General features: G+C 49.7%; 2 protein-coding genes across 4 annotated transcripts; one reads left to right on the top strand and one right to left on the bottom strand.

Moving 5' to 3' along the window:
- Nucleotides 1-1,604: 1,604 nt before the first annotated feature.
- Nudt1 (nudix hydrolase 1) lies at nucleotides 1,605-18,958 on the bottom strand. The gene is made up of 6 exons (XM_045142815.1): nucleotides 18,852-18,958; nucleotides 18,584-18,731; nucleotides 12,297-12,460; nucleotides 3,748-3,885; nucleotides 2,054-2,061; nucleotides 1,605-1,789 (listed from the first exon to the last, which is right to left on the bottom strand). Exons 1-6 carry the CDS (start codon nucleotides 18,956-18,958, stop codon nucleotides 1,605-1,607), a joined length of 750 nt encoding a protein of 249 aa, XP_044998750.1.
- Nucleotides 18,216-24,658, top strand: Mrm2 (mitochondrial rRNA methyltransferase 2). 3 transcript variants are annotated; one of them, XM_045143948.1, is made up of 3 exons: nucleotides 18,216-18,239; nucleotides 22,061-22,350; nucleotides 24,057-24,658. In XM_045143948.1, exons 2-3 carry the CDS (start codon nucleotides 22,065-22,067, stop codon nucleotides 24,488-24,490), a joined length of 720 nt encoding a protein of 239 aa, XP_044999883.1. In that variant the 5' UTR covers nucleotides 18,216-18,239; nucleotides 22,061-22,064; the 3' UTR covers nucleotides 24,491-24,658. The 3 variants fall into 3 exon arrangements, with proteins under 3 accessions (XP_044999883.1, XP_044999882.1, XP_004666295.3); XM_045143947.1 differs by lacking the exon at nucleotides 18,216-18,239 and adding an exon at nucleotides 18,987-19,023; XM_004666238.3 differs by lacking the exon at nucleotides 18,216-18,239 and adding an exon at nucleotides 19,054-19,149.
- The last annotated feature ends 212 nt before the right edge of the window (nucleotides 24,659-24,870 follow it).

Genomic DNA, 24,870 nt, shown 5'->3' on the forward strand with positions numbered 1-24,870 from the left:
GGCAAGGCCCACGCTCCCCACACATGTAGGAGGACGTTCCTGGCACCAAGTCCTCGAGTGAGCTTTTGTGAGAAGATCAGCAATGGGCAGGGCTGATGGGGTCTTCCAGCATAAGATCACACTCCCTGTGGTCTCCCACTGCCAGCGGTGTGGGCTCGAGGGCTTGGCATTGGGTTATGGAGGCTGAGACTAGGATAGGCGTGGGGGGCGGACAGGGCCATGGGGCTGCTCAGGTGGACGGGGCACAGGGCTGCTGCTCATGGCCCTGGCTGGTGGGCAACAGGGTTCCGTCTGGATGGAAGCCACTTCCTCGTAGGCGCTTTACGAAGCTGCGGGGGAGGGGCCATGGCAGTGGAGCCCTCCCTAGTTTTCTCAGTCAGGCAGTGGCCTGGGCTGCCAGATCCCAGGCTTGGGCCGATGCATGTGTCTACTCAGCTCCGTCCTGAGGCCGAGGTCTTGAGGTTCAGGGGACCAGGGGTACCCCACTCCAGCTGTCTCCCAGCTCAAGCCTGCATGCTACACCATGGCCACACCTGCCCTGGTGGAGACAAGCAGGTGTGAGTCTCCCTAGAGATGCTGTTTTCCAGGAGTTCTGGGCCAAGTGGGGCACAGATGCAGCCTTTAGCCTCAGCAAAAGGCATGTTTCCAGGCCAATCCAGCTTCCGCAGCTCAGTAGGTGCTAGCTGGTCCAGCTGAAGAGGCCACAAAGGGAGGGCGGCTGGGCTTAGGACACTGCTGTGGACAAATGAAGTCAGGGTGCTGTTGGTGCTGGGGCCCTTTTCTCGTTGGCTCAATGTATGAAGCACTTTATGGACTGCGGGAATCAGTTACCGGCACGGCCAATAAATAAACTGGAGCTGTTTACAAATGGTTGTTTCCATTCCGCAGTTTTCTCCGTCTACCTCCGTGGATAATCCTTAACGTGTCTGAAAGCTGGAGTCTGAGTTCCTTGTGTGATGGTGGGTCCCCTCTTCCTGAGGGTGCCATCTGGGGAGAGAATGCCCGCTGTGCTCAGAGCAGGGGTCCACCCTGAACATGCCCCTTGTGCCTGCCCCCTGGCTGTCAACGGGGAGAGTCGTACGGGGGTGGCACCGAGAGCATGTGTCTGAGCCATCCTCTGAGCCGTCTCTGCAGGATGGGGCCACGCTGGCTTCCTGTGACCAGCTGGGCTGTGGGGGACCGGAGTTCCCCCGCAACAGTCACCCTCCCCCTGCTGGGGCAGAGGCAGAAGCCTAGAGGAGGAAGGCTTTATTTTGGCCCGCACTTTGAGGGGGTACATTCCACAGCGGTGGGGAGGCACGCGGGCAGAAACGTGAGGCAGCAGGTTACACCGGGTCACCAGTCGAGATGCAGCGTGGACAGGAAGTGGAGCCATGCTTTCACACTCCAAGGCCCGCACCCACTGACTTCCTCCAGTGAGGCTCCGCCTCCTTAAGTTCCCATCCCTTTCCCAAGCAGCCCGGTTACCCAACTGCTTAAACATAGGAGCCAATGGGGGGCGGGTCACATCCAACCTACATCCCCCTCCAGGCGCCAGCGCCACCACGGAGCCCTGAGCACGGCCAGGCCAGCAGGTCCTGGGGAGGGCCTCGTGCGTCCTTGTACTAGACTTCTAGCACCCCACACAGTGAGTGGTCCAAGATGGTGTCCTGGTCCTGGAACTTGAAGAACCCATGGAATAACCCATGGAATTTCTTCTTCTGAAACAGGAGTGGGAACCAGTATTTGTCATCAGGCAACATGTCCCCGAAAGGGATCTGGTCCTGCTGGAACCACTGTGGGCGTGTTTCTGCATTGAGGGACAAGAAGGGGTGCTGTGGCTCAATGCGGAGTTCAGCTGGCTCACAAGGGGCTACCCCGTGGTTCTCTGCAAGGAACTCTTTATTTTTGTTACTTGGTTTTTGTCGTTTTTGTTTGTTTGTTTTGAGGTAGGGTCTCACTCTAGCTCAGGCTGACCTGGAATTCACCAGGTAGTCTCAGGATGGCCTCGAACTCTCACTCATGGCGATCCTCCTACCGCTGCCTCCCAAGTGTTGGGATTAAAGGTGTGCACCATCATGCCTGGTAGGAACTCTCTTAATGTGAAATTCCTTACTAATATCAGCCAGTCTGCTGGGAGATTCTCAGGTGGTTGATGGCAGAAGTTCCTTGTTTGGGGTTAAGACAGGGTCTCCTGTTGTAGCCCAGGCTGGCCTGGGATTTGCAGTAATCCTGCTTGGGCCTTGAGTCCTGGAGTTGCAGGATACTGCTGTTGTCTTTGCGCGCGTGTGCACACACATGTGCGTGCATGCATGCCGGCACCAGGGTCTCTGGCTCCCACAAACTCCAGACAAGCCATTTTTTGTATCTGGCATTAATGTGGATGCAGGGCAATTGAACCTGGCCCAACCAGGAGCTTTACAAACAAGTGCCTTTAACTGTTAACTGCTGAGTCATCTCCCCGGCCCCTTGGTTCCTATTTGTTTTGTGTTGTTGGGCTTTTTTTCCCCCCAAGGTAGGGTCTCACTGTAGCCCAGGCTGACTTGAAATTCAGCTCTAATCCCAAACTGGCTTTGAACTCCCAGCAGTCTTCCTACCTTTGCCTCCTGAGCGCTGGGATTAAAGGTGTTCTATGCCACCATGCCCAACTCTTTTTGCTGTTTTGTTTTGAAAATGTCTCGCCCAGGCTGGTCTTGACTCATGGTAATCATCCCGCATCAACTTCCCAAATGTTGAGATTACAGATGTGCGCCACCACAATGGCTTATCTGTGAGAGGAGCATCCCCTGAGAGACCTGGAACTCAACTCTAGCCTACGCTGGCCTCAGTTCACAACCCTGTCTCGATCTTTTGAATGCTGGGATTACAGTTCTGCACTGTCCCCTTGCTGTTTTTCTTATAAAGAAAGTGGGTTAGGGCTGGAGAGATGACTTAGCAGTTAAGGCATTTGCCTGCGAAGCCAAAAGACACAGGTTCAATTCCCCAGGACCCACGTAAGCCAGATGCACAATGGGCACGTGCATCTGGAGTTTGTCTGCAGTGGCTAGAGGCCCTGGCATGCCCATTCTGTCTATCTCTGCTTACAAATAAATTAAAAAAAAATTTTTTAAAGTGGGTTAGGTGAGGTGGGGAGATGACTTAGTTAACAAAGTGCTTGCCATGCAGGGGTGCAGCCTAGAGTTTGGACACACAGCAACGGTAGCTGACATCTGTAACCTCAGAGACGAAGCATTCTTGGGACAAGTGACCTAGCTAGACTGCCACTTCCGCTAGCTCTAGGTTCCAGTGAGAGACCTTGCCTCAGTGGAGTGGAGAGCAACTGAGAAACACTCCCCGCCCCCCCCACACGAGCATGTAACACACCATGCAAAAAGGAAATGCAGCCAGGCATGGTGGCGCATGCCTTTAATCCCAGCACTAAGGAGGCAGAGGTAAAAGGATGGCTGTGAGCTCGAGGCCATCCTGAGACTACACAGTTCCAGGTCAGCCTGGGCTAGTATAAAAACCTACCTCGAAAAAACAACAACAAAAAAGTACAGGCTACAAGCTGCTCTACCTGGTCCTGGTTGAGGTCAGGCCTGGGCGCAGCACATCCCATGTAAGATATGGAAGGTAGGCAGGTGTGGCCCCAGCATGGGTTAGGTAGGATGGCCTGGGCCACCCTCAGCCAGGGCCGCCATCTCTCTCCTAGCCAGAAGCATCAGAAGCTGGGTGCCTTTCCCTGACTATGGTGGGAAGCAAGAAATAGGGCCTGAGACTAACCTTCACTCAGTGGGTGTCCCGTGCACACTGTCCATGTAGAGGATATGCACTTCCATCGGCTCAGGGGCACCCACAAACTCAAATACAGTGCGGCCCACCTTGTGCAGCATGTCCGTTGTCAGACCACGCTTTTCCCGCAGCCCCCTGTGGCGGCGATGAGAAGGAAGGAAGTGTCTGTGACCACAGGGCCAGGGAGCCCAGCCACGTGGCGTGTGGATGACACGTTCCGGGAGGATGTCGTGCAGAGGTTTTGGTAGGTTGAACCTGACCTGACTTGGTCAGGGGCTAGGGAGACAGCTCAGTGAACAGAATGCTTGGTGGGCAAGCACAGGTATTTGAGTTTGTGGCCGGCCCACGTTATAAATGCTGGGTGGACATGGCTGTAGTCCTTGCTGCTCAGGACGTGGGGACACCTGCTAGACCAGCTGCATCAGGGAGCTCTGAGTTCAAGTGAGAGAGACTGCATCAGGCCCATAAGGTGACAAGCATAAGGACCGGAGCTCAGATGCCCCCAACATTCATGTGGGCGCCGTGGCCCGCCTGTTACCCCAGTGCTCGGGAGAACGGGGATGCTGGGGACAAGCTGCCTAGGAAATGGCTGCACTCTGGCCTTGAGTCTTGTTAAGTAAGTGGAGAGCAGCAGACGGACAGTACACACCATCAGTGACACGGACATGCATGTGTGCATGCAGACGTGCGCCCACACACGAACACATACCACGTGGCATGCGTACCACTGTACATGCCAAACAAAAGTGAAAGTAGGCAACCGTTTTGCCCGTGTGCAGACCACGTTAGGTCAGACGGTCCTGGGCTTGGACTCCACAAGGGCGCCATCCGCGCACTTTGACTCACACGGCCCGGAAGTTGGCAGCCACGGAGGTGGTTAATTAAAAGCAGACTTGACCTAAAAAGAAGTGTTTTTCACTTGAAGTAGGTGTGTGAATGGCTCCTGATTAAACTTAACAGCAGCGCTCAACAGTGCCTGGAGGAGCTCGCTTTAAGACGTCCCCCATGGGAATGACTCCGGTTCCTTCGCAAACGCTGCGCCTACAAAGCTTTCACCAGAGCTGAAGCTCCAGACCAAGGCTGGGGCAGGGGACAAACAAAGATGACCCTGCTACTGGGCATCTGATGACGGCCCTGAAGACGGAGGACTGGCTGAGCTTGGACTGAAAGTGGCCCTCATGGGTGCAAGGCCCTAGGAATTATTTTTTTTATTTGTTTGTTATTTTGGTTTTTCGAGGCAGGATCTCACTATTGCTGACCTGGAACTCACTATGTAGTCTCAGGGTGGCCTCAAACTCTCGGCAGTCCTCCTACCTGTACCTCCCACATGCTGGGATTAAAGGTGTGCACCACCATGCCCAGCTTTAAATTTTATTTTTGAGAGAGAGAAAGAGAATGGGTGTGCCAGGGCCTTCTAGCTGCTGTGACCAAACTCCAAACACATGTAACCCCTTGTGGCACATGTGCATATGGCTATGTTGGACCTGGAGATTTGAATTTTTATTCTTAGCCTTCATAGGCAAGTGCCTTAATTGCAAAGCGATCTCTCTAGCCTTTTTTTTTTTTTTTAAGTTTTATTTATTTTTTCTGAGCTAGGGTCTCACTCTAGTCCAGGCTGACCTGGAATTCACTATGTAGTCTCAGGGTGGCCTCGAACTCACAGTGATCCTCCTACCTCTGCCTCCCAAGTCCCATGTCCAGCATAACAGGAATTTTTTTTTTTTTTTTTTTTTTTTTGGTTTTTCAAGGTAGGGTCTCACTCTGGTCCAGGCTGAACTGGAATTAACTCTGCAGTCTCAGGGTGGCCTTGAACTCACAGCGATCCTCCTACCTCTACCTCCCGATTCAAGGCGTGCACCACCACGCCCGGCTCATAACAGGAATTTTTAACACAGCTCCATATCCTGACTGCTTGTGGTGACCAGGGATGCCATCTCTTAAAAACAGACTCACATTTTATACTTCAAGCCAAAACCTGAAGCCTAACATCCCACAAACTGAAGGTCCTCATAACCTTCCTCCCTGTTCCCCCCCAACTTCTGGTGGTTCAGAAGGGTCCTAGATTTCCCCACCAATGTCAATCACCTGGGAGGGGAATGGCATTCTTTTATATGTGTGTGTGTGTGTGTGTGTGTGTATGTATAATATATATATACATATATATATATATATAATTTTTTTTTAGAGCTCATGTGGCAATGCACATGAGCTCTAAAATGCCTTTAATCCCAGCACTCGGGAGGCAGAGGTAGGATCGCCATGAGTTCAAGGCCACCCTGAGACTACATAGTAAATTCCAGGTTAGCCTGCGATAGCTAGAGTGACACCCCCCCCCCATACACACAAAAAAACATATTTATTTACTTGAGAGAATACGATTGTAGGCGTATAAGGGTCTCTAGCCACTGCAAACGAACTCCAGATGCGTGTGCCTCTGGCCTACATGAGTTCTGGGGAATTGAACCTGGGTCCTTAGACTTCAGTAGGCCATCTCTCCAGCCCTGGAATGTCATTCTTGCTGGCCCTCTGCTGGTGAGCGAGGGGGTCTTGTTACTGCCACCTGGTTGGCAGTGTGTGAACAAGGCACACACAAACCAGACACCTGGGGAGGGGAGGCTGCTAAAGCTCATCCTTGCTGTCCTGGGGCCACTGGCTCATCCTGCAGGGGAATGAGTGATGTGCTGGACCTGGAGTTCCGGGACACCTGTGCCTCAACCTCCAGTGCTCTGCCACCGGCATGCCGCTGTCGTCCATGGGGTCAGTGGTCTTATGTCAAATGGTGAGCCCACCCTTGGCTACAGTCTGGCTGGTGTGACACCAACCAGGGGTAGGTGGATGGGTTTGAACCAGGTCGGCAGCATGTGGCCCTCAGTGCTGGACTGATGTCAGTACAAGGGTAAGGCTTGTCCTGCCTTAGGGCAGTCGGGGGAGCATGGAACCCGCCTCTTGGGGGAAAGGGTTCTCTCTGAAGCTGCTGCCTGGAGGGGCAAGACAGGCCTTTGTGGATGCTGAGGTGGGCACAAGTAAGTGGGGTAGCCACCCTGCAGACAGTGCAAGGACCTGACAACTCACATCTCAAATGCATGAGAAGCTTCAAGTTCCAGGGCATTGTGGGCACACACTTATTTATCCCAGCATTTGGAAGGTGGAGGCAGGAGGATGGTGAATTTTTGAAACTGGCCCAGATCTATATAGTGAGATTCCCCCTCAAAAATGAGCTGGGCATGGTGGCACATGCTTTGAATCCCAGCACTCTGGAGGCAGAGGTAGGAGGATCACCATGAGTTGAAGGTCACCCTGAGACTACATAGTGAATTCTAGGTCAGCTTGGACTAGAGTGAGACCCTACCTCAAAGAAACAAACAAACAAAAAGGCTGGAGGAATGGGTTAGCGGTTAAGGCGTTTGCCTTCAAAGCCAAAGGACCCAGGTTCTATTCCTCAGGACTCACGTTAGCCACATGCACAAGGGAGTGCACGCATCTGGAGTTCCTTTGCAGTGGCTGGAGGCCCTGGCATGCCCATTCTACCTCTTTCTCTCTCTGTCAAATAAATAAACAAATAAAAATAAAATATTTTTTTTTAAAAAGTGCTGGGGATGTAGCTAGGTGGTAGAATGATTGCCCAGTGAACATAAGGACCCGAGTTTGATCCCTAGAATCCATGTATAATGCCAGGCTTGACTGCATGCACCTGCAGTCCTGGCACTGGGTTGGCAGAGAAGGACAGTGGGGCTTGGTAGCTGGCCAGTCTAGTCTACTTAGTGAGCTCCAGACCAGTGAGAGACCCTGTCTCAAAAAGAGACAGACACGGGCTAGAGAGATGGCTTAGCAGTCAAAGCGCTTGCCTACAAAGCCTAAGGACCCAGGTTCGACTCTCCAGAACCCATGTAAGCCAGACGCACAAGGTGATACATGCACACAAGGTCACTTGTGCCCACAAGCTGGTGCCTGCATCGGAAATTCGACTGTGGTGGCAAGAGGCCCTGGTGTGCCGCTCTCTCATTTAAAAATAAATAAATAAAAGGTAGACAGAATTCCTAAGGATAACACCTGAGGTTGTCCTCTGGCCTCCACATGCAATTGTACACACACATGCACATGTGCCCACACACACAAAGGGACATTCATACATGCATGCCCACCACATACATGCAAAATCAAAGTGGCAATCCAGTAAAAATGGGCAAAAGAAAAGATTTGCAAGCAAAGTTTCTGGGTCTCTGTGATGTGCACATTTAGCCCCAGAGTCTGGAAGGCTGAGGTGAGAAGATTGTTTGAGCTCAGGAGTTTGAGACCACCCTGGACAACACAGTGAGACCCTGCCTCCAAAACTAAACACCATCGCTGCACATGGTGGCGCACGCCTTTAATCCCAGCACTGGAGAGGCAGAGGTAGGAGGATCACTGTGAGTTCAAGGCCACCCTGAGACGCCATAGTGAGTTCCAGGTCAACCTGGGCTAGAGCGAGACCTTACCTCGAAAAACCAAAAGTAAAAAAATAAAAATAAAGGTAAACACCATCCAAGTAGCCAAGACAGCATTAAAACACAAAAAGACTTGCTGGGCGTGGTGGTATGTGCCTTTAATCCCAGCAGAGGTAGGAGGATTGCTGTGAGTTTGAGGCCAGCCTGGGCTAAAGCAAGACCATCAAAAAAAAAAAAAATTATCCCACAATGAGATGCAGTCACACTTCCTGCCCTACTAAAGGAAAAATAAACAAACACCAGTGTTGAGGACTTGGAGTGGCCAGAACTCTGCATCTCCTTTGGAAATCCATCCGTACCATCTACTACAGCCTAGTGGCTGCTGCTCTGGGTGACTCACTCAGGAGAGATTATGCATGCAGGTCCCTTACGCTAGCTCCATGCTGCAGACACCCGATGGTCACCACAGGACAGACTGCCTCAGCAGTGTCGCGCTGGAAGAGGCAGCAGCGTGATTGGGGTGTGACTCCACAGACCTCCGGGACAGCTGGGCAGGACCTTGGCTCAGTCTATTTTAGGCCCACATGTTGATGAGAAAGTAAACTCCTTAAAACTCACTGACAAAGTGCAGCTTTCTATATGTGACTGCTAACAACTCAATGTAACTTAAAACGAATTCAGGCCTGGCTTCATTGACTTTCTGGGGGAGGCGGGGGAGATAGAAAAGGAAGAGTTAAAAATGATTACAAGGCTGGAGAGATGGCTCAGCAGTTAAGGTGCATGCCTGCAATACGTAAGGACCCAGGTTTGATCCTCCAGGTCCCACGAAAGCCAGATGTACATGGTGGGGCATGTGTCTGAAGTTTGTTTGCAGTGGCTAGAAGCCCTGAGGCTCCCATTCTCATTCCCTGTAATAAACCAATAAAAAATAAATAAATAACAAAAATAAAGGGTTAGTGTGAGCCAGGCTTAGTGGCTCATATCTGTCATTCCAACTTTTGGAAGGCTAAGGCAGGAAGATTACAAATTCAGGGTCTAAACTGGGTGTGGTGGCTCAAATTTATAATCCAGGACTCAGGAAGTTGAAGCAGGAGAATCACGAGTTTGGGGCCAGCCTGGGCTATATAAGGGTAAGGTGAGATATAAAGGTACAACCCTTATCAAGAAGTGGTAGCCAGGCATGGTGGCACACGCCTTTAATCCCAGCACTCCCGGAGGCAGAGGTAAAAGGATCACTGAGTTCAAGGCCACCCTGAGACTACATAGTGAATTCCAGGTCAGCCTGAGCTAGAGTAAGACCCTATCTCAGGAAACCAAAAAGAAAGAAAGAAAGAAAGAAAGAAAGAAAGAAAGAAAGAAAGAAAGAAAGAAAGAAAGAAAGAAAGAAAGAAAGAAAAGAAAGAAAGAAAGAAAGAAAGGGTAAAAACAAGGGCTGAAGAGTTATCAGTGGTTAAGGTGTTTGCTGGCAAAGCATAAGGACCCAGGTTGGATTCCCCAGTCTACACATAAAGCCAGATGCACAAAGTGATGCATGCATCTGGAGTTAGTTTGCAGCAGCTAGAGGCCCTGGAATTCTCTTTCTCTGTCTGTCTCTCTTTATCTCTCTCTGATCTCAAATAAATAAATAAAATAAGCCGGGTGTGAGGGCACATGCCTTTAATCCCAGAAACATGTTCAATTCACTAGTTTTTATTAATTATTATTTTATTTATTTATTTATTTTGGCTTTTCAGGGTAGGGTCTATCTCTAGTCTAGGCTGACCTGGAATTCACTATGTAGTCTCAGGGTGGCCTCGAACTCAGGGCGATTCTCCTACCCCTGCCTACCAAGTGCTGGGATTAAAGCCTTGGACCACCATAGCCGCCATTTTTGTGTTTTGAGACAGAATCTCACTAGGTAGTACAGGCTGGCCTTGAACTTGAAGCCGTTGTCTTGCCTTAGCCTCCTAAAAGCTCACATTACAGATGTGAGCCGCCATACCCAGCTGTTTTCCGATTTTTTTTTTTTTTTTAGTTTGAGAGAGGCAGACCTCAAACTTGCGATCTTCCCCACTCACCCTCCCAAGTGCTGGGATGACAAGCACGTGTCACCATGCCTGACCTTGGAATAGAAGACATTTCATACCTAAGACTGAAATAAAAATTGGAGAGGCACTGGGCCACTGCACCCTGGATCCCCTCCTCTCTAGGATGCTGGCCTAATGCGTGAGAGCTTTTTCCGAATGTACCCAGGCACCACGTGGCACTGTGACACAAGCTGAACACCTCATAGAGCCTCTTGGGGCAAACAGGTTGGCATTGGGAGGTCTGTGTGACCTGACAGAAGCTGTCTAACCTCTCTGAGCTTCAGCTCTTTGCAGGGGACTTAGTGAAACTCGTAGGATGTGGACCTGCTGTTTTATTTTGTTCCTGTGCTCAGGAGGATTGAGCGAGCGCTTTACTGCTAATCTATACACCTAGCCTTCCTTTTCTTTTTGGGAGGGTACGAGGGGTGTATGTGTGGTGTGTGCACATGTGTGTACAGACACACAGATACAGTATCTGAACTCAGGTCCTGCTAAGCTACACACCCCAGCCTTTCTTTTCTTTCTTTCTTTCTTTCTTTTTTTTTTTTTTTTGAGGTAGGGTCTCACTCTAGCCCAGGCTGACCTGGAATTCACTATGGAGTCTCAGGGTGGCCTCGAACTCACAGCGATCCTCCTACCTCTGCCTCCCGAGTGCTGGGATTAAAGGCGTGCGCCACCATGCCCAGCCCTCCTTTTCTTTTTGGGGGGTATGTGTGGTGATGTGCAGAGATGTGGGGTGTGTGCACAGACGCACAGATACAGTATCTGCACTCGGGCCCTTACCTCTTGGCCCCGTCCTTGATGGTCTCTCCTTCCTTCACGTGGCCTCCGAAGCCGTTCTAGCGGCCGGCGCCGAAGCCCTGCTTCTTCAAGCCCAGCAGCATCTGCTGAGGTTTCAGCACCAGCACCCTGGTGAAGAGCGAGGAGGTGCCCACCACGCCCTGGGTCTGCGCGCAGGGTGACAGGGAGGGGCCTTAACAAAATCAAGATTGACTTAAGCTGTGTGGCATTTTCGTTTAAGCTTTATTTACATGTTACAAGAAAGCCCAAAATACGAGACTGATATAAGTGACTTTCCGGGTAGTCAATACGACAACAGGACACCTTCACAATTGAGTAAGTCCACCTCAGAGGGTCCTACAACAGTCTAACTTCATCTCTCTGGGTTCCCTTTGGCCCCTGAGGCCTAAAGTCAACAAGAACAGAGTCCTTAAAAAAAAAAAAAAAACCCTCATTGGGCTGGAGAGATGGCTTAGCGGTTAAGCGCTTGCCTGTGAAGCCTAAGGATCCCGGTTCGAGGCTCCATTCCCCAGGACCCACGTTAGCCAGATGCACAAGGGGGCGCACACATCTGAAGTTCATCTGCAGTGGCTGGAGGCCCTAGCGCACCCATTCTCCCTCTCCCTCTCCCTCTCTCTCTCTCTCTCTCTCTGCCTTTCTCTCTCCATCTGTTGCTCTCAAATAAATAAAAATAAACAAAATTTAAAAAAAACCCTCATCAAGTAGCTAAATTACATTGACACCCACCTCCCAAGTGAATTTGAGTCTCAACTCTTATTTTTTTGTTATTTTGATTTAAAAAAATATTTTATTTATTTGAGAGAGAGATAAAGAGGCAGATGAGAGAGAAAGGGAGAGAATGGGTGCACCACTGCAAACAAACTACAGACGCATGGGCCACCTTGTGCATCCAGCATTACATGGGTCCTGGGGAAATCAAACTCAGGTCCTTAGGTTTTGCAGGCAAGCACTTTAACCACTGAGCCATCCCTCCAGCACCAAAAGTTGTTAACTTTATTATTTATTTATTTATTTTTGGTTTTCCGAAGTAGGGTCTCACTCGAGCTCAGGCTGACCTGGAATTCACTCTGTGCTCTCAGGGTGGCCTCAAACTCATGGTGATCCTCCTACCTCTGCCTCCCGAGTGCTGGGATTAAAGGCGTGCGCCACCATGCCCAGCCCTCCTTTTCTTTTTGGGGGGTATGTGTGGTGATGTGCAGAGATGTGGGGTGTGTGCACAGACGCACAGATACAGTATCTGCACTCGGGCCCTTACCTCTTGGCCCCGTCCTTGATGGTCTCTCCTTCCTTCACGTGGCCTCCGAAGCCGTTCCAGCGGCCGGCGCCGAAGCCCTGCTTCTTCAAGCCCAGCAGCACCTGCTGAGGTTTCAGCACCAGCACCCTGGTGAAGAGCGAGGAGGTGCCCACCACGCCCTGGGTCTGCGCGCAGGGTGACAGGGAGGGGCCTTAACAAAATCAAGATTGACTTAAGCTGTGTGGCATTTTCGTTTAAGCTTTATTTACATGTTACAAGAAAGCCCAAAATACGAGACTGATATAAGTGACTTTCCGGGTAGTCAATGCGACAACAGGACACCTTCACAATTGAGTAAGTCCACCTCAGAGGGTCCTACAACAGTCTAACTTCATCTCTCTGGGTTCCCTTTGGCCCCTGAGGCCTAAAGTCAACAAGAACAGAGTCCTTAAAAAAAAAAAAAAAAAAAAAACAACCCTCATTGGGCTGGAGAGATGGCTTAGCGGTTAAGCGCTTGCCTGTGAAGCCTAAGGATCCCGGTTCGAGGCTCCATTCCCCAGGACCCACGTTAGCCAGATGCACAAGGGGGCGCACACATCTGAAGTTCATCTGCAGTGACTGGAGGCCCTAGCGCACCCATTCTCCCTCTCCCTCTCTCTCTCTCTCTCTCTCTGCCTTTCTCTCTCCATCTGTTGCTCTCAAATAAATAAAAATAAACAAAATTAAAAAAAAACCCTCATCAAGTAGCTAAATTACATTGACACCCACCTCCCAAGTGAATTTGAGTCTCAACTCTTATTTTTTTGTTATTTTGATTTAAAAAAATATTTTATTTATTTGAGAGAGAGATAAAGAGGCAGATGAGAGAGAAAGGGAGAGAATGGGTGCACCACTGCAAACAAACTACAGACGCATGGGCCACCTTGTGCATCCAGCATTACATGGGTCCTGGGGAAATCAAACTCAGGTCCTTAGGTTTTGCAGGCAAGCACTTTAACCACTGAGCCATCCCTCCAGCACCAAAAGTTGTTAACTTTATTATTTATTTATTTATTTTTGGTTTTCCGAAGTAGGGTCTCACTCGAGCTCAGGCTGACCTGGAATTCACTCTGTGCTCTCAGGGTGGCCTCAAACTCATGGTGATCCTCCTACCTCTGCCTCCCGAGTGCTGGGATTAAAGGCGTGCACCACCCACCACCACACGTGGATGGATTCCTTCTTAAATATATCTTAATTAAAAATTTAACAACCAAAAAAAAATTTAACAACCAGCAAATAAATACAAATCTTAATAATGTGTTAAAAAAAATTAACAACCAGCCGGGCGTGGTAGTGCACACCTTTAATCCCAGCACTCGGGAGGCAGAGGTGGGAGGATCACCGTGAGTTCGAGGTCACCCTGAGATGACATAATGAATTCCAATTCCAAGTCAGCCTAGACTCGAGTGAGACCCTACCTTGGAAACCCTTCCCAAAAAAATTTACAAACAGAAATTTTATGTTTTATCTTTTACTAAATGAGATATTTAAAATTTATAATTCAATTTATATTCAAATGCTAAGTTTTTTTTAATGAGATGAAACCTCAATTTTCTTCAACATCTGCTTCTCTGCTTGGAACAATAAGATGCTTTAAATACTGTTCTGATCTTACAAGTGTATATAAAAATTACTTACAAAGATTTTATGTTTTAATCCCTTTACTAACTGAAGCTTCTAAAACCTATGGTTAAATTATATCTAAATGTCAAATTTATGTTTTCCCACAGGGTGCATGTGTTATTTGATATAACACCTGAGGTAGTTTCACTCAGGGGTCCCCCATAAGCTTAGATGTTCTGAATGCTAAGTTCCCAGCTGATGGAGATTTGGGAATTAAAGCCTCTTGGAGGTGGTGTATTGTTGGGGGTGGGCTTATGGGTGTTATAACCAACTCCTCCTTGCTAGTGTTTGGCGCACTCTCCTGTTGTTATTGTCCACCTTATGTTGGCCAGGGGGGATGTCCACTGTCTGCTCATGCCATCGTTTTCCCCTGCCATCGTGGAGCTTCCCCTCAAGCCTGTAAGCCAAAATAAACCTCTTTTTTCCCCACAAGCTGCTCTTGGTCAGGTGATTTCTACTAGCAATGTGAACCTGACTGCAACAGCCCCTGATTCTCTACTTAAAATAAAGGTTGTCTGAGATATTCCTTTACTTTTATATGTTTTCCTATTGGGAAAAAGCTTATTTGTTCGACAAAAGGCTTAGTCTAATAAGATAAAAAGTGGACCCAATTATACAAAATTTAATGATCCATAGTGTTAAATGAGTCACTGACAATAAAAAATTACTAAGATAAACCAAAGCTTAGAGCATTTTCAGCCCAACACACTTTGATTAGTTCTTCTAAATCTACGATCTCTCTTGCAAATTATTTGACATCTATAATAAAGACTATTATAAGGCTGGAGAGATGGCTCAGTGGTTAAAGGCTCACAAAGCCTGCTGGCCTGGGTTTGAATCTCCTATTCCCATGTAAAGGCAGGCGAACAATGTGGTGTGTGCATCTGAAGTTTGTTTGTAGTAGCAGAGGCCCTGGTGCCTTGCCGTTGTTCTCTCTCTTGTGCAAATAAATAAAATTTAAAAAATAAAAATGACTATAAAGAACTTTTCAGGGGCTGGAGAGATGGCCTAGTGGTTAAAGCACTTGCCTGCAAAGCCAAAATACCCAGGTTCAATTTCCCAGGACCCATGTAAGCCAGATGCATAAAGTGGTATATGCGCCGGGAGTTCGTTTGCAGTGGATGGAGGCCCTGGCATGCCCATTCTCTCTCTCTCTCTCAAATAAATAAATAAAAATAAAATAAAATAAAGAACTTTTCAACCTGATAACTAAAATATTAAAAAATTTTTTGTTTTGTTTTTTTGAGGTAGGGTCTCATTCTAGCTTTAGCTAAACTGGAATTCACTAGGTAGTCTCAGGGTGGCCTCAAAGTCATGGCGATCCTTCTACCTCGGGAGTGCTGGGATTAAAGGCATGTACAGGGCTGGAGAGATGGCTTAGTGGTTAAGGCACTTGCCCTCAAAGCCAAAGGTCCCAGGTTTGATTCCCCAGGACCCATGTAAGACAGATGCACAAGGGGGTGCATGCATCTGGAGTTTATTTACAGTGGCTGGAGGCCCTGGTAAGCCCATTCTCTCTCTCTCCCCCCTATTTCTTTATATCTCTCTCAAATAAATAAAATAAAATATTTTAAAAGGCATGTACAAAATTAACTTAAAAAATTTTATTTAGCAGGGTGTGGTGGCACACACCTTTAATCTCAGCACTTTGGAGGCAAAGGTAGAAGGATCGCTGTGAGTTCAAAAAAAATTATTTGCAGGCAGAGAGAGAGAGAGAGAATGAATGATAATATGAATATGAGTGTGCCAGCTCTTCTTGCCCTGTAAATGAACTCCAAATGCATGTGCCACTTTGTGCATCTGGCTTTATGTGGGTCCTGGGGAATTGAACTCTGGTGGTCAGGTGTTGAGTCATCTCTCCAGCCTAAAATTATTTAATTTCTTAAATCTGCTCATGTTTAAACAATTTTGAACTGCTCAAGATATTTCAAATGTTGTTTTGATAGTTATTTATTCGAGAGAGAGAGAGAGAGAGAGAGAGAGAGAGGGAGGGAGAGAAAGGGTGTGCCAGGGCCTCTAGCCACTGCAAATGAACTCCAGACACATGTGCTACCTTGTGCATCTGGCTTTCATGGGTCCTGGGGAATTGAACCTGGGTCCTTAGGGTTCACAGGCAAATGCCTTAACTGTTAAGCCATCTCTCCAGCCCTGATACTAGTTTCTTATACTTCCTACCTTACCCAAACCTAATCTTCATTATTCCAGAAACATCTATAATCTTCTTATCCAAATTAAGAATGCCTTCTTCCCTTCTTCAGACAACACCCTTTCTTCCCTCATCTGCTGCCTATGCTCTTACTGTTTTCAACCTTGGATACTTGGATATAATGCTCCTGTTATGCGCCATGTCACATACAAAATTATACATAAGTATAGAAAAGACCAGAGCATGACAGCTAATAGATGTAATACAATCCAGGAGTTTCTTTCCTAATGGCTCTGCTAATTCTCTCTCTCCTGAAAAGCTGCCTCCCTGCCTATTTAGCATCATTTATAACAGACCCTAGTGGAAATTTCCTAGCTACATGGGATTTGCCACGAATAATTGTCAACAAGAAACCAGAAAGCTGAGGCTCCCAATATGTGACTAGGACTCCAGCAACTGTGGACAGTTAAATGTTATAGGTCCAGAGCAAACATTACTTTTGGTATATATTAGCCTTTTATTTAGTTAATTTTTTCCAAAGTATGGTCTCTTATTCTAGCCCAAGTTGGCCTTGAACTTATAGTGATTCTATCTCAGCCGCCCAGAGTGCTGGTACTAAAAGTGTGTCCCACCATGCCCAGCTTATATCAGCCTTCTACAAATAGCCAGCTTATTATCTTTTGTGTATGACTTAACAACTCTGTGATTAAGACAACCTTTGTTCAGGGTTATAGTTCTCCTAGGCACATGCCATATCACCTAGACCTGTGCATGGCATTGATTTTTTTCTCAGATATAACTCATTCTTATATGCCATGGCCCGCTCATGTTCACTGCAATTTTTCTGCTTTTCAGTGTCATAAGTACAGAGACCTCTCTTGAGGACACTTGCTTTGTTTCTTTTCTTTCTTTTAATATTTCAGCTTATAGTTTTTTAAAAAATATATATTATTTATTTATTTGAGAGAGCGAAAAGGGAGAGAGAGAGACAGAATGGGCACGCCAGAGCCTCAAGCCCCTGCAAACGAACTCAAGATGCATGCGCCCCCTTGTGCATCTGGCTTACATGGTGGGTCCTGGAGAGTCAAAATGGGGTCCTTTGGCTTTGCAGGCAGACGCCTTAACCGCTAAACCATCTCTTCCAACCCAACTTGATCAGATTCTTATTTGCCTACTTACAGAATCCATTGCCGCATATCCAATTCCAAATGGCTTCAGAAGTATCTGTTGTTACTTCCTCGGGAACCATTCTGATTCTCATATTCACAGGCCCCTCTCTAGTTTTTCCTAACTGGATTCATCCGGACCACCCCAGCACGGTCACGTGTACAACGATGCTGGGGTCTTAAAGAGTCCCAGAGCAGTCTACCCATGCCCCCCTCTCCCTCACCCCCCTGTCATGCTAGACCCTGGACTTCAGGATTGCCCCTGGCACGGTAGGGTTTAGCTTACTCCCTGGCTCTACCCTCTTCCTCAACTCCCTGGCCCCCACCTACACTTCTTGCTGGGCTGCTTCTCCAAATGATCAGTCTCCTCGGTCTAACCCAGCCCATGCCTCAAGTGACACCCCTCCCCACAGACCCCTCCATGCAAACTGGGAGCGGCCCTTCAAAATTATTCTGATCGATCATTCCCACAACAGCAAGGCTCCAGGGAGGCCGCACCGCTTTCATGTCTGCTCACTAAAGCGAACGGAGCCACTCACGACTTCAGAAGCCACCCTGCCTTGCTCTCCCTGCTTTATCCGTCATTTCCAGAGATTTCTTAGAACTAGGATCACAGCCGTTCCCAGAGGCACCTCTCAAGAACAGATCAAACCCACACTTCCTGGCACCGTCCCACCAAGCCCACATCGGCCATCCCTGCCAGCAGAACATTCCCCCAAACATCCCTACCCAGGCGTTCTATACAGAGACCGAGCAGGGCATGTCAGAACCAGAACGTCTTCAGGTTTTGAACTCGATGGTCAGTTTCAGTTTCCCAGAAATGGCCCGGGGTCACCTATCTCAACTGCCAATGAATTGTCATTTCCCCGAAATGTCCCCAAACACTGGTCTAATCATCATTTCCCAGACAGAGCCTACGAAGTCCACCCCACCCCAGGCAAGGCCAAATGCTCTGCAACAAAAAGAATTCCCATGACCGTCCACTACCGGGTAAGAGACCCCCAGTCTGTGTGGGAAGTTGCCCTTGACCTGCCCGGCCGGAGCCCCTCTCAGGCCATCCGGAATGAAGCCAGTCTCGGCTGTTGTGCGGGGTCTTTTCTCTAGTTTCCTTTGCCGCTCGTTCCTTCTGGCTTTTTCCCCCAACACCGTCTACTTTCCCCACACACACAGCTCGAGAAGCTGCGAACAGGCAGCAGAAGAATGGCATTGGGTCCTCAGGGTGGCGTGGGCGCTGGTGGCCTGGGCCGGGGTCACCTGTGAACTGAGGCCCGTGGCGAGGGAGGAGGCCGGGGCCCTGGGGTGCAGACCTGCGGGGCGGTGGGCGCTCAGCTCACGCCGGCTCCCCAGCTGCCCCGTCCGGGACGAGCGCCGGGCACCGCAGCCTTGCCACCGGCCAGCAGCCCCCGCGCCCTCTGCAGGTCCCTCTGATAGGGATCAGAAGCCAGGTGGCCTTTTGCAGGTAGGACGCCGGCCCCAGCGCTCCTGCCTGAACGTCAGCCGGACTCCACGGCGGCGATCGGGCTCAGACTCTCGGTCCTTGCTCCTGCTGCTGCTGGCGACTGTCGAACCCGACCACCCCGGCCCCCTTCCTCCCCGCCCTACCTTCCGGGCCTCCCCAGCTCCCCGGGGCTCGCCCGCACCACGGCTGGAGCCCCGCCGGCGGCCACTCGTACCCGCGGGCCGAGCCGGCCACTGGCGGGGACGGGCATCAATCCGGAAGCGAGGGCGGGACTTCCGGCGGCGCCCCGAGCTCGCGGGCGGCCCTCATGGCCCGGTGAGTAGGGGCCGGCGGGGTCGGCCTGCACCCCAAGGGCCTGGTGCTGGCGCGCGGGGAGGCGGAAGGGTCGCTGTCCCGGTCCCCTCACCCACAGAACCGCCTTGGCCACCTCGGTCCTGGCATGTGAGACTGGAGAGGAGTGGGCGGAGGTGGGAGAGAGGTACAGTGGGTGGAGGTGAGGGGTACCGGGAGAGAGAGGAGGTGAGGGCCTGTCCGTGCAGAGAGGAGATGAGGGGTACAGGTAGGTAGAGGAGATGAGAACCTTTACATGGAGAGAGGAGGTGAGAACCTGTACGTACAGAGAGGAGGTGAGGGGTACAGGTAGGTAGAGGAGGTGAGAACCTGTACGTACAGAGAGGAGGTGAGGGCCTGTACGTACAGAGAGGAGGTGAGGGCCTGTACGTACAGAGAGGAGGTGAGGGGTACAGGTAGGTAGAGGAGATGAGAACCTGTACATGGAGAGAGGAGGTGAGAACCTGTACGTACAGAGAGGAGGTGAGGGGTACAGGTAGGTAGAGGAGATGAGGGCCTGTACGTGGAAAGAAGGGGTGAGTGGTAACGGTAGAGGAGGTGAGGGCCTGTAAGTGGAGAGAGGAGATGAGTGGTACAGGTAGGTAGAGGAGGTGAGAACCTGTACGTGGAGAGAGGAGGTGAGAACCTGTACGTGGAGAGAGGAGGTGAGGGCCTGTACGTGCAGAGAGGAGGTGAGTGGTACAGGTAGGTAGAGGAGGTGAGAACCTGTACGTACAGAGAGGAGGTGAGGGGTACAGGTAGGTAGAGGAGATGAGGGCCTGTACGTAGAAAGAAGGGGTGAGTGGTAATGGTAGAGGAGGTGAGGGCCTGTAGGCGGAGAGAGGGGGTGAGGGGTACAGGTAGATAGAGGAGGTGAGGGCCTGTAGGCGGAGAGAGGGGGTGAGGTGTACAGGTAGATAGCAGAGGTCAGGGCCTGTACGTGGAGAGAGGAGGTGAGGGGCAGCAGGTGAAGAGAGGAGGTGAGCAGCTCCTGGTGGAGAGAGGCCTGTAGAGTGGCAGGTCAGGGGCCAGTCGTAAAATGTGACACAGGGCTCTGCAGGGACAAGAAGGTTTGTCTTCAGTCTAGGGCATGGGGAGGGGTTGGCGAGATTAGTGGCCCATGTCAGGCCGTCTTGGGGAAGTGTGGTTGTATTCACGTTCAGGCCTGTCCCACTTCATGAGACATACTTTCTCCTACTGATGGACTTAGTTTGGGTGCTCTGGACCAGTTTACCATTTCCCCCTGATACTTTCAAGCCATTTCAATACAACATTCACTGTTCACCAGCCTCCTTTTCACACCTTGTCAGCACACTTGGCTTTTGAAGGTTCTTTGATCTTGGAGCCATGGGGCACGATGACATCCCTTTGTCATCTGAGAAGTGGATGGGGACCTTTGATGTAAGATTGCTCAGAATTAAACGAAAGAAGTGTGTCATGCTGAGCCACTGTGTGCAGACTGAGCGACCGTGAGTGGGCTGTTAATCAACTGTGGAAAGCATCTTGGAAATTGACATTCAGTATTCACACAGGTTGAGTTCAATGTTAAAAAGTGTGCCAAGGGCTGGAGAGATGGCTTAGTGATTAAGGCACTTGCCTATAAAGCCAAAGGATGCAGGTTCAGTTCCCCAGGACCCACATAAGCCAGATGCACAAGGTGGCACATATGTCTGGAGTTCAGGATGCCCTGGTGCACCCATTCTCTTTCTCGTTGCCTCTTTCCCCCATCAAATAAATTAAATTAAATTAAAAAAAAAAAGAAGTGTGCCAAGCCAGGCTCTGCTCAGCCCTATAGAGAAGAGACTGGGGCAAGGACCTGTCCTCATGAGGTTTCTACAGTTTCTCAGAACAGAAAATCTGCCAAATTGAGATAGATTATTCTGTTTTTTTTTTTTTAATATTTATATTTTTATTTATTTATTGGACAGAGATAGAGTGAGAGTGAGAGAATTGTCTCTCCAGGGCCTCCAACCATTACAAATGAACTTGACGTGTGTGCCCCCTTGTGCATCTGGCTAATGTGGGTCCTGGGGAATCGAACCTTTGGCCTTACAGGCAAATGCCTTAACCACTAAGCCATCCTACCAGCCATATTATTTTATTTTGGGGGGACAGAGTGTATTTATTATATTTCATAGGCTGGCCTCGAAGTTAGAATCCTGCCTCAGCCACCTCAGTGCTGGGATTTTAGGCATGTGCCACACATGTGATCTCAGCCTTCATGGATTTGTTTTTGTTTGGTTGTTTTGAGAGGTAGGGCCTCACTCTAGCCCAGGCTAACCTGGAACTCACCTGTAGCTCCCAGCTGGCTTCCAACTCACAGCCATCCTACTACCTCAGCTTCCTCAGTTCTGGGCTTCAAGGCATGTGCCACCATGCCCAGCAGCCTTCATGAATTTTATCCTTACTGTTAGCTAGTACTGGGAAGCCTTGATCCCTGAAGTTTGTATTCTCCAGTTGAACTTGTTTCACAGCCTGTCATCCTAGCTACTCGGGATGCTGTAGCAAGATGGTGGAAAGTCCTGGTATGCCTGGGCCACAGTGTGAGTTCAAGGCCAGCGCCAGTGCCAGCCTAGGTAACTTAGTGATACCTTGTATTAAAATAAAAAGTAGCCAGGTGTGGTGGCACATGCCTTTAATCCCAGCACTTGAGAGGCAGAGGTAGGAGGGTCACTGTGAGCTCCAGGCCAGCCTGAGATTACATAGTGAGTAAAGCCTCTATATATGTATCTCCATGTATATTAAAAAGAAAAGCTTTGGAGCTGGGTGTGGTGGCACACGCCTTTAATCCCAGCACTTGGGAGGCAGAAGTAGTAGGATCGCTGGGAGTGTGAATTCAAGGCCAGCCTAAGACTACATAGTGAATTCCAGGTCAGCCTGGGTTAGAGTGAGACCCTACCTTGAAAAACCAAAAAAAGAAAGAAAAAAGAAAAAGAAAAGCCATTGGATTTTTCTTTGTATGTGACCTGCCTCTCTATGGGATGTGAACTTGCTAACTTGCTAAATCTTTTCTCTCTGCCAGGTACATGAAGCTGGCATGTGTTCCCCTCTGGCACCGGAGGCTCCACGCTGCCACGCAGCACTGCAAGGGCCGGACAGGGGCGGAGCACCAGTGGCTGACGCGGCACCTGAAGGACCCGTTCGTGAAGGCTGCCAAGGTAGACTTTTTCCGCTGCCGAAGCGCCTTCAAGCTCCTGGAGATGAACGAGAAACACCAGATTCTCCGTCCCGGCCTCCGCGTGCTGGATTGTGGGGCTGCCCCTGGTGCCTGGAGCCAGGTGGCCGTGCAGAGTGTCAACGCTGCGGGCACAGGTGGGGCTTTTTCACAACTGCCAGCATCCCTGGTCGCCACGAACGTGAGGGTGTGCTGGTGAGCTGCCCTCGGCTGTGGCCACGGTGGTTGAGCTGCTTTCTCGGTTGGTTGTTTCGTAGTCATAGTGGTAGAAGACAGGACACAAGGGTGGACATGTGTCTCCGTTGGCAGAGTGTTTGCCTAGCATGCACCAGGCCCTGGGTTGGATTTTCAGGGTCTGTATACACTGGACATGGTGGTGGCCTACACCTGTAAACCCAGCACTTGGGGGGTAGAGGCAGGAGGATCAGAAGTTCAAGGTGTTCCTGTCTACATAGTTAAAGGTCAGCCTAGGATACATAAGACCCTGTCTCAATTAAAAAAAGGAAAAAGAAAAAGAAAAGAAAAGAAAACTAAAATAGGACACAGATGAGCCAGGCATGATGGTGCAGGCCACTTTGCCTGGTTTTGCCTGGGTCCTGGGGAATCTAAGCCAGGCTAGCAGGCTTTCTAAGCAAGTGCCTGTAACCACTGAGTCGCCTCCTCAGCCATTTCTTTCTTCCAATTTTTTTTTAATTGTTTTTTGAAGTAGGGTCTCACTCTAGCCCAGGCTGACCTGGAATTCACTCTGGAGTCTCAGGGTGGCCTCGAACTCATGGCGATCCTCCTACCTCTGCCTCCCAAGTGCTGAGATTAAAGATGTGCACCACCATGCCCAGCCCCATTTCTTAAATTTTTGGATATAAGACTTCATTGTAATGAGGGAAGTGGAGAAGGGGTAGAGAGAAAGAAGAGAAGGACGAGAAAGATACACACAGGAGAGAGAGAGGAAGGAGAGAGAAGACAAGAAAAAAGACAGGAGAGCAAACACACCTGTAGCAAGAGAGCTGAAAAGAACTCTCATCTTGGTTTATCGAGGTAGGGTCTCGCTCTGGCTCAGGCTGACCTGGAATTCACTATGTAGTCTCAGGGTGGCCTCGAACTCACAGGGATCCTACTAATTCTGCCTCCCAAGTGCTGGGATTAAAGGCATGCGCCACCACACCGGGCTCTAGTCTTTTTAATTTAATTAATTTTATTATTTTTTGTTTGTTTGTTTGTTTTTCAGACAGGGTCTCTAGCACAGGCTGACCTAGAACTCACTCTGTGCCGTCTAGCTTTGCAAGCAAGTGCCTTTAACTGCTGAGCCATCTTTCCAGCCCCCAGTGTATTTGGAAAAAAAAATGTATTTGTTTGCATGTGTGTGGGTAGGTGTGCATGCAGGCCAGGTGGCAACCTCAGGAATGGTGTCTACCCCTCTTTTTGAGATAGGGGTCTCTCACTGTCCTGGGACTTGCCAACTAGACTTGCCAATTCATCATTGAATGCTGGGATTATAAGCCCATGCCATCTCTGGCATCATCATTATTATTATGGTTTTCCAAGGTAGGGTCTCAGTCTTTCCCACGCTGACTTGGAATTCACTCTGTATTCTCAGGGTGGCCTCGAACTCATGGTAATCCTTATATCTCTGCCTCCCAAGTGCTAGGATTAAAGGCATGTGCCACCATGCCTGGCATCCCTGGCATTTTAACATGGGTTCTGAGGATTCAACTTGGATCCTCATGCCCTTTCCCCATGGAACCATCAGCCCCTATGCCTTCGTGATACCTCACTTCACCTTTGTGGGAGGTATTTGATGGGAAGGCTCAGGGCGTGATCCCCTCATTCTGTGTTCCTTCCACAGACCCTAGCTCTCCCGTGGGTTTCGTGCTTGGGGTCGATCTTCTCCACATAGTCCCCATGGAAGGGGCAACCTTCCTGTGCCCTGCTGATGTGACTGATCCAAGAACCTTCCAGAGAATCATAGAATTGCTTCCTGGCAGGAAAGCAGATGTGATTCTGAGCGACATGGCACCCAATGCCACCGGGATCCGGGACCTTGATCATGACAGACTCATCAGCCTGTGCCTGGAGCTTGTGGGCAGGGCTGCGGACATCCTGTGCCCCGGGGGCACCCTGCTCTGTAAAACCTGGGCTGGACGTCAGAGCCACCAGCTGCAGAAGAAACTGACTGAGGAGTTCCAGAAAACGAGGACTCTGAAACCCCAGGCCAGCAGGAAGGAGTCCTCCGAGGTGTACCTCTTGGCCACACAGTACCGCAGAAGGATGGCTCCGTGAGGCAGTCAGTCTGCCCTGCCCTTCCCATAAAAGGCCCGAGGCTCCTGGCAGCTAGGATCAGAGCCTGATTTGAGCAGGACCGTGGGCAGGGTCTGTGTTTTTAAACAAAAAGACATGAAAACGTGTATTCAAGGGCTGTGAAAAATAAAAACAAAGCAATAAAACAGCCTTCATGAGATCTGTAGTCCCAGTTACTCAGAGACTGAGGTAGGAGGATCACCAATTCACTCTGTAGTCTGACTGGACAACTTGGTGAGACCCCATCTCAAAATTAAAAGGTCAGTGCTGGAGAGATGGCTTAGCAGTTAAGGCACTTGCCTGCAAAGCCATAGGATGCAGGTTTAATTCCCCAGGACCCATGTATTCCAGATGCACAAGGT

Source organism: Jaculus jaculus, chromosome 2, assembly GCF_020740685.1.
Source record: "Jaculus jaculus isolate mJacJac1 chromosome 2, mJacJac1.mat.Y.cur, whole genome shotgun sequence".
Lineage (NCBI taxonomy): Eukaryota > Metazoa > Chordata > Mammalia > Rodentia > Dipodidae > Jaculus > Jaculus jaculus.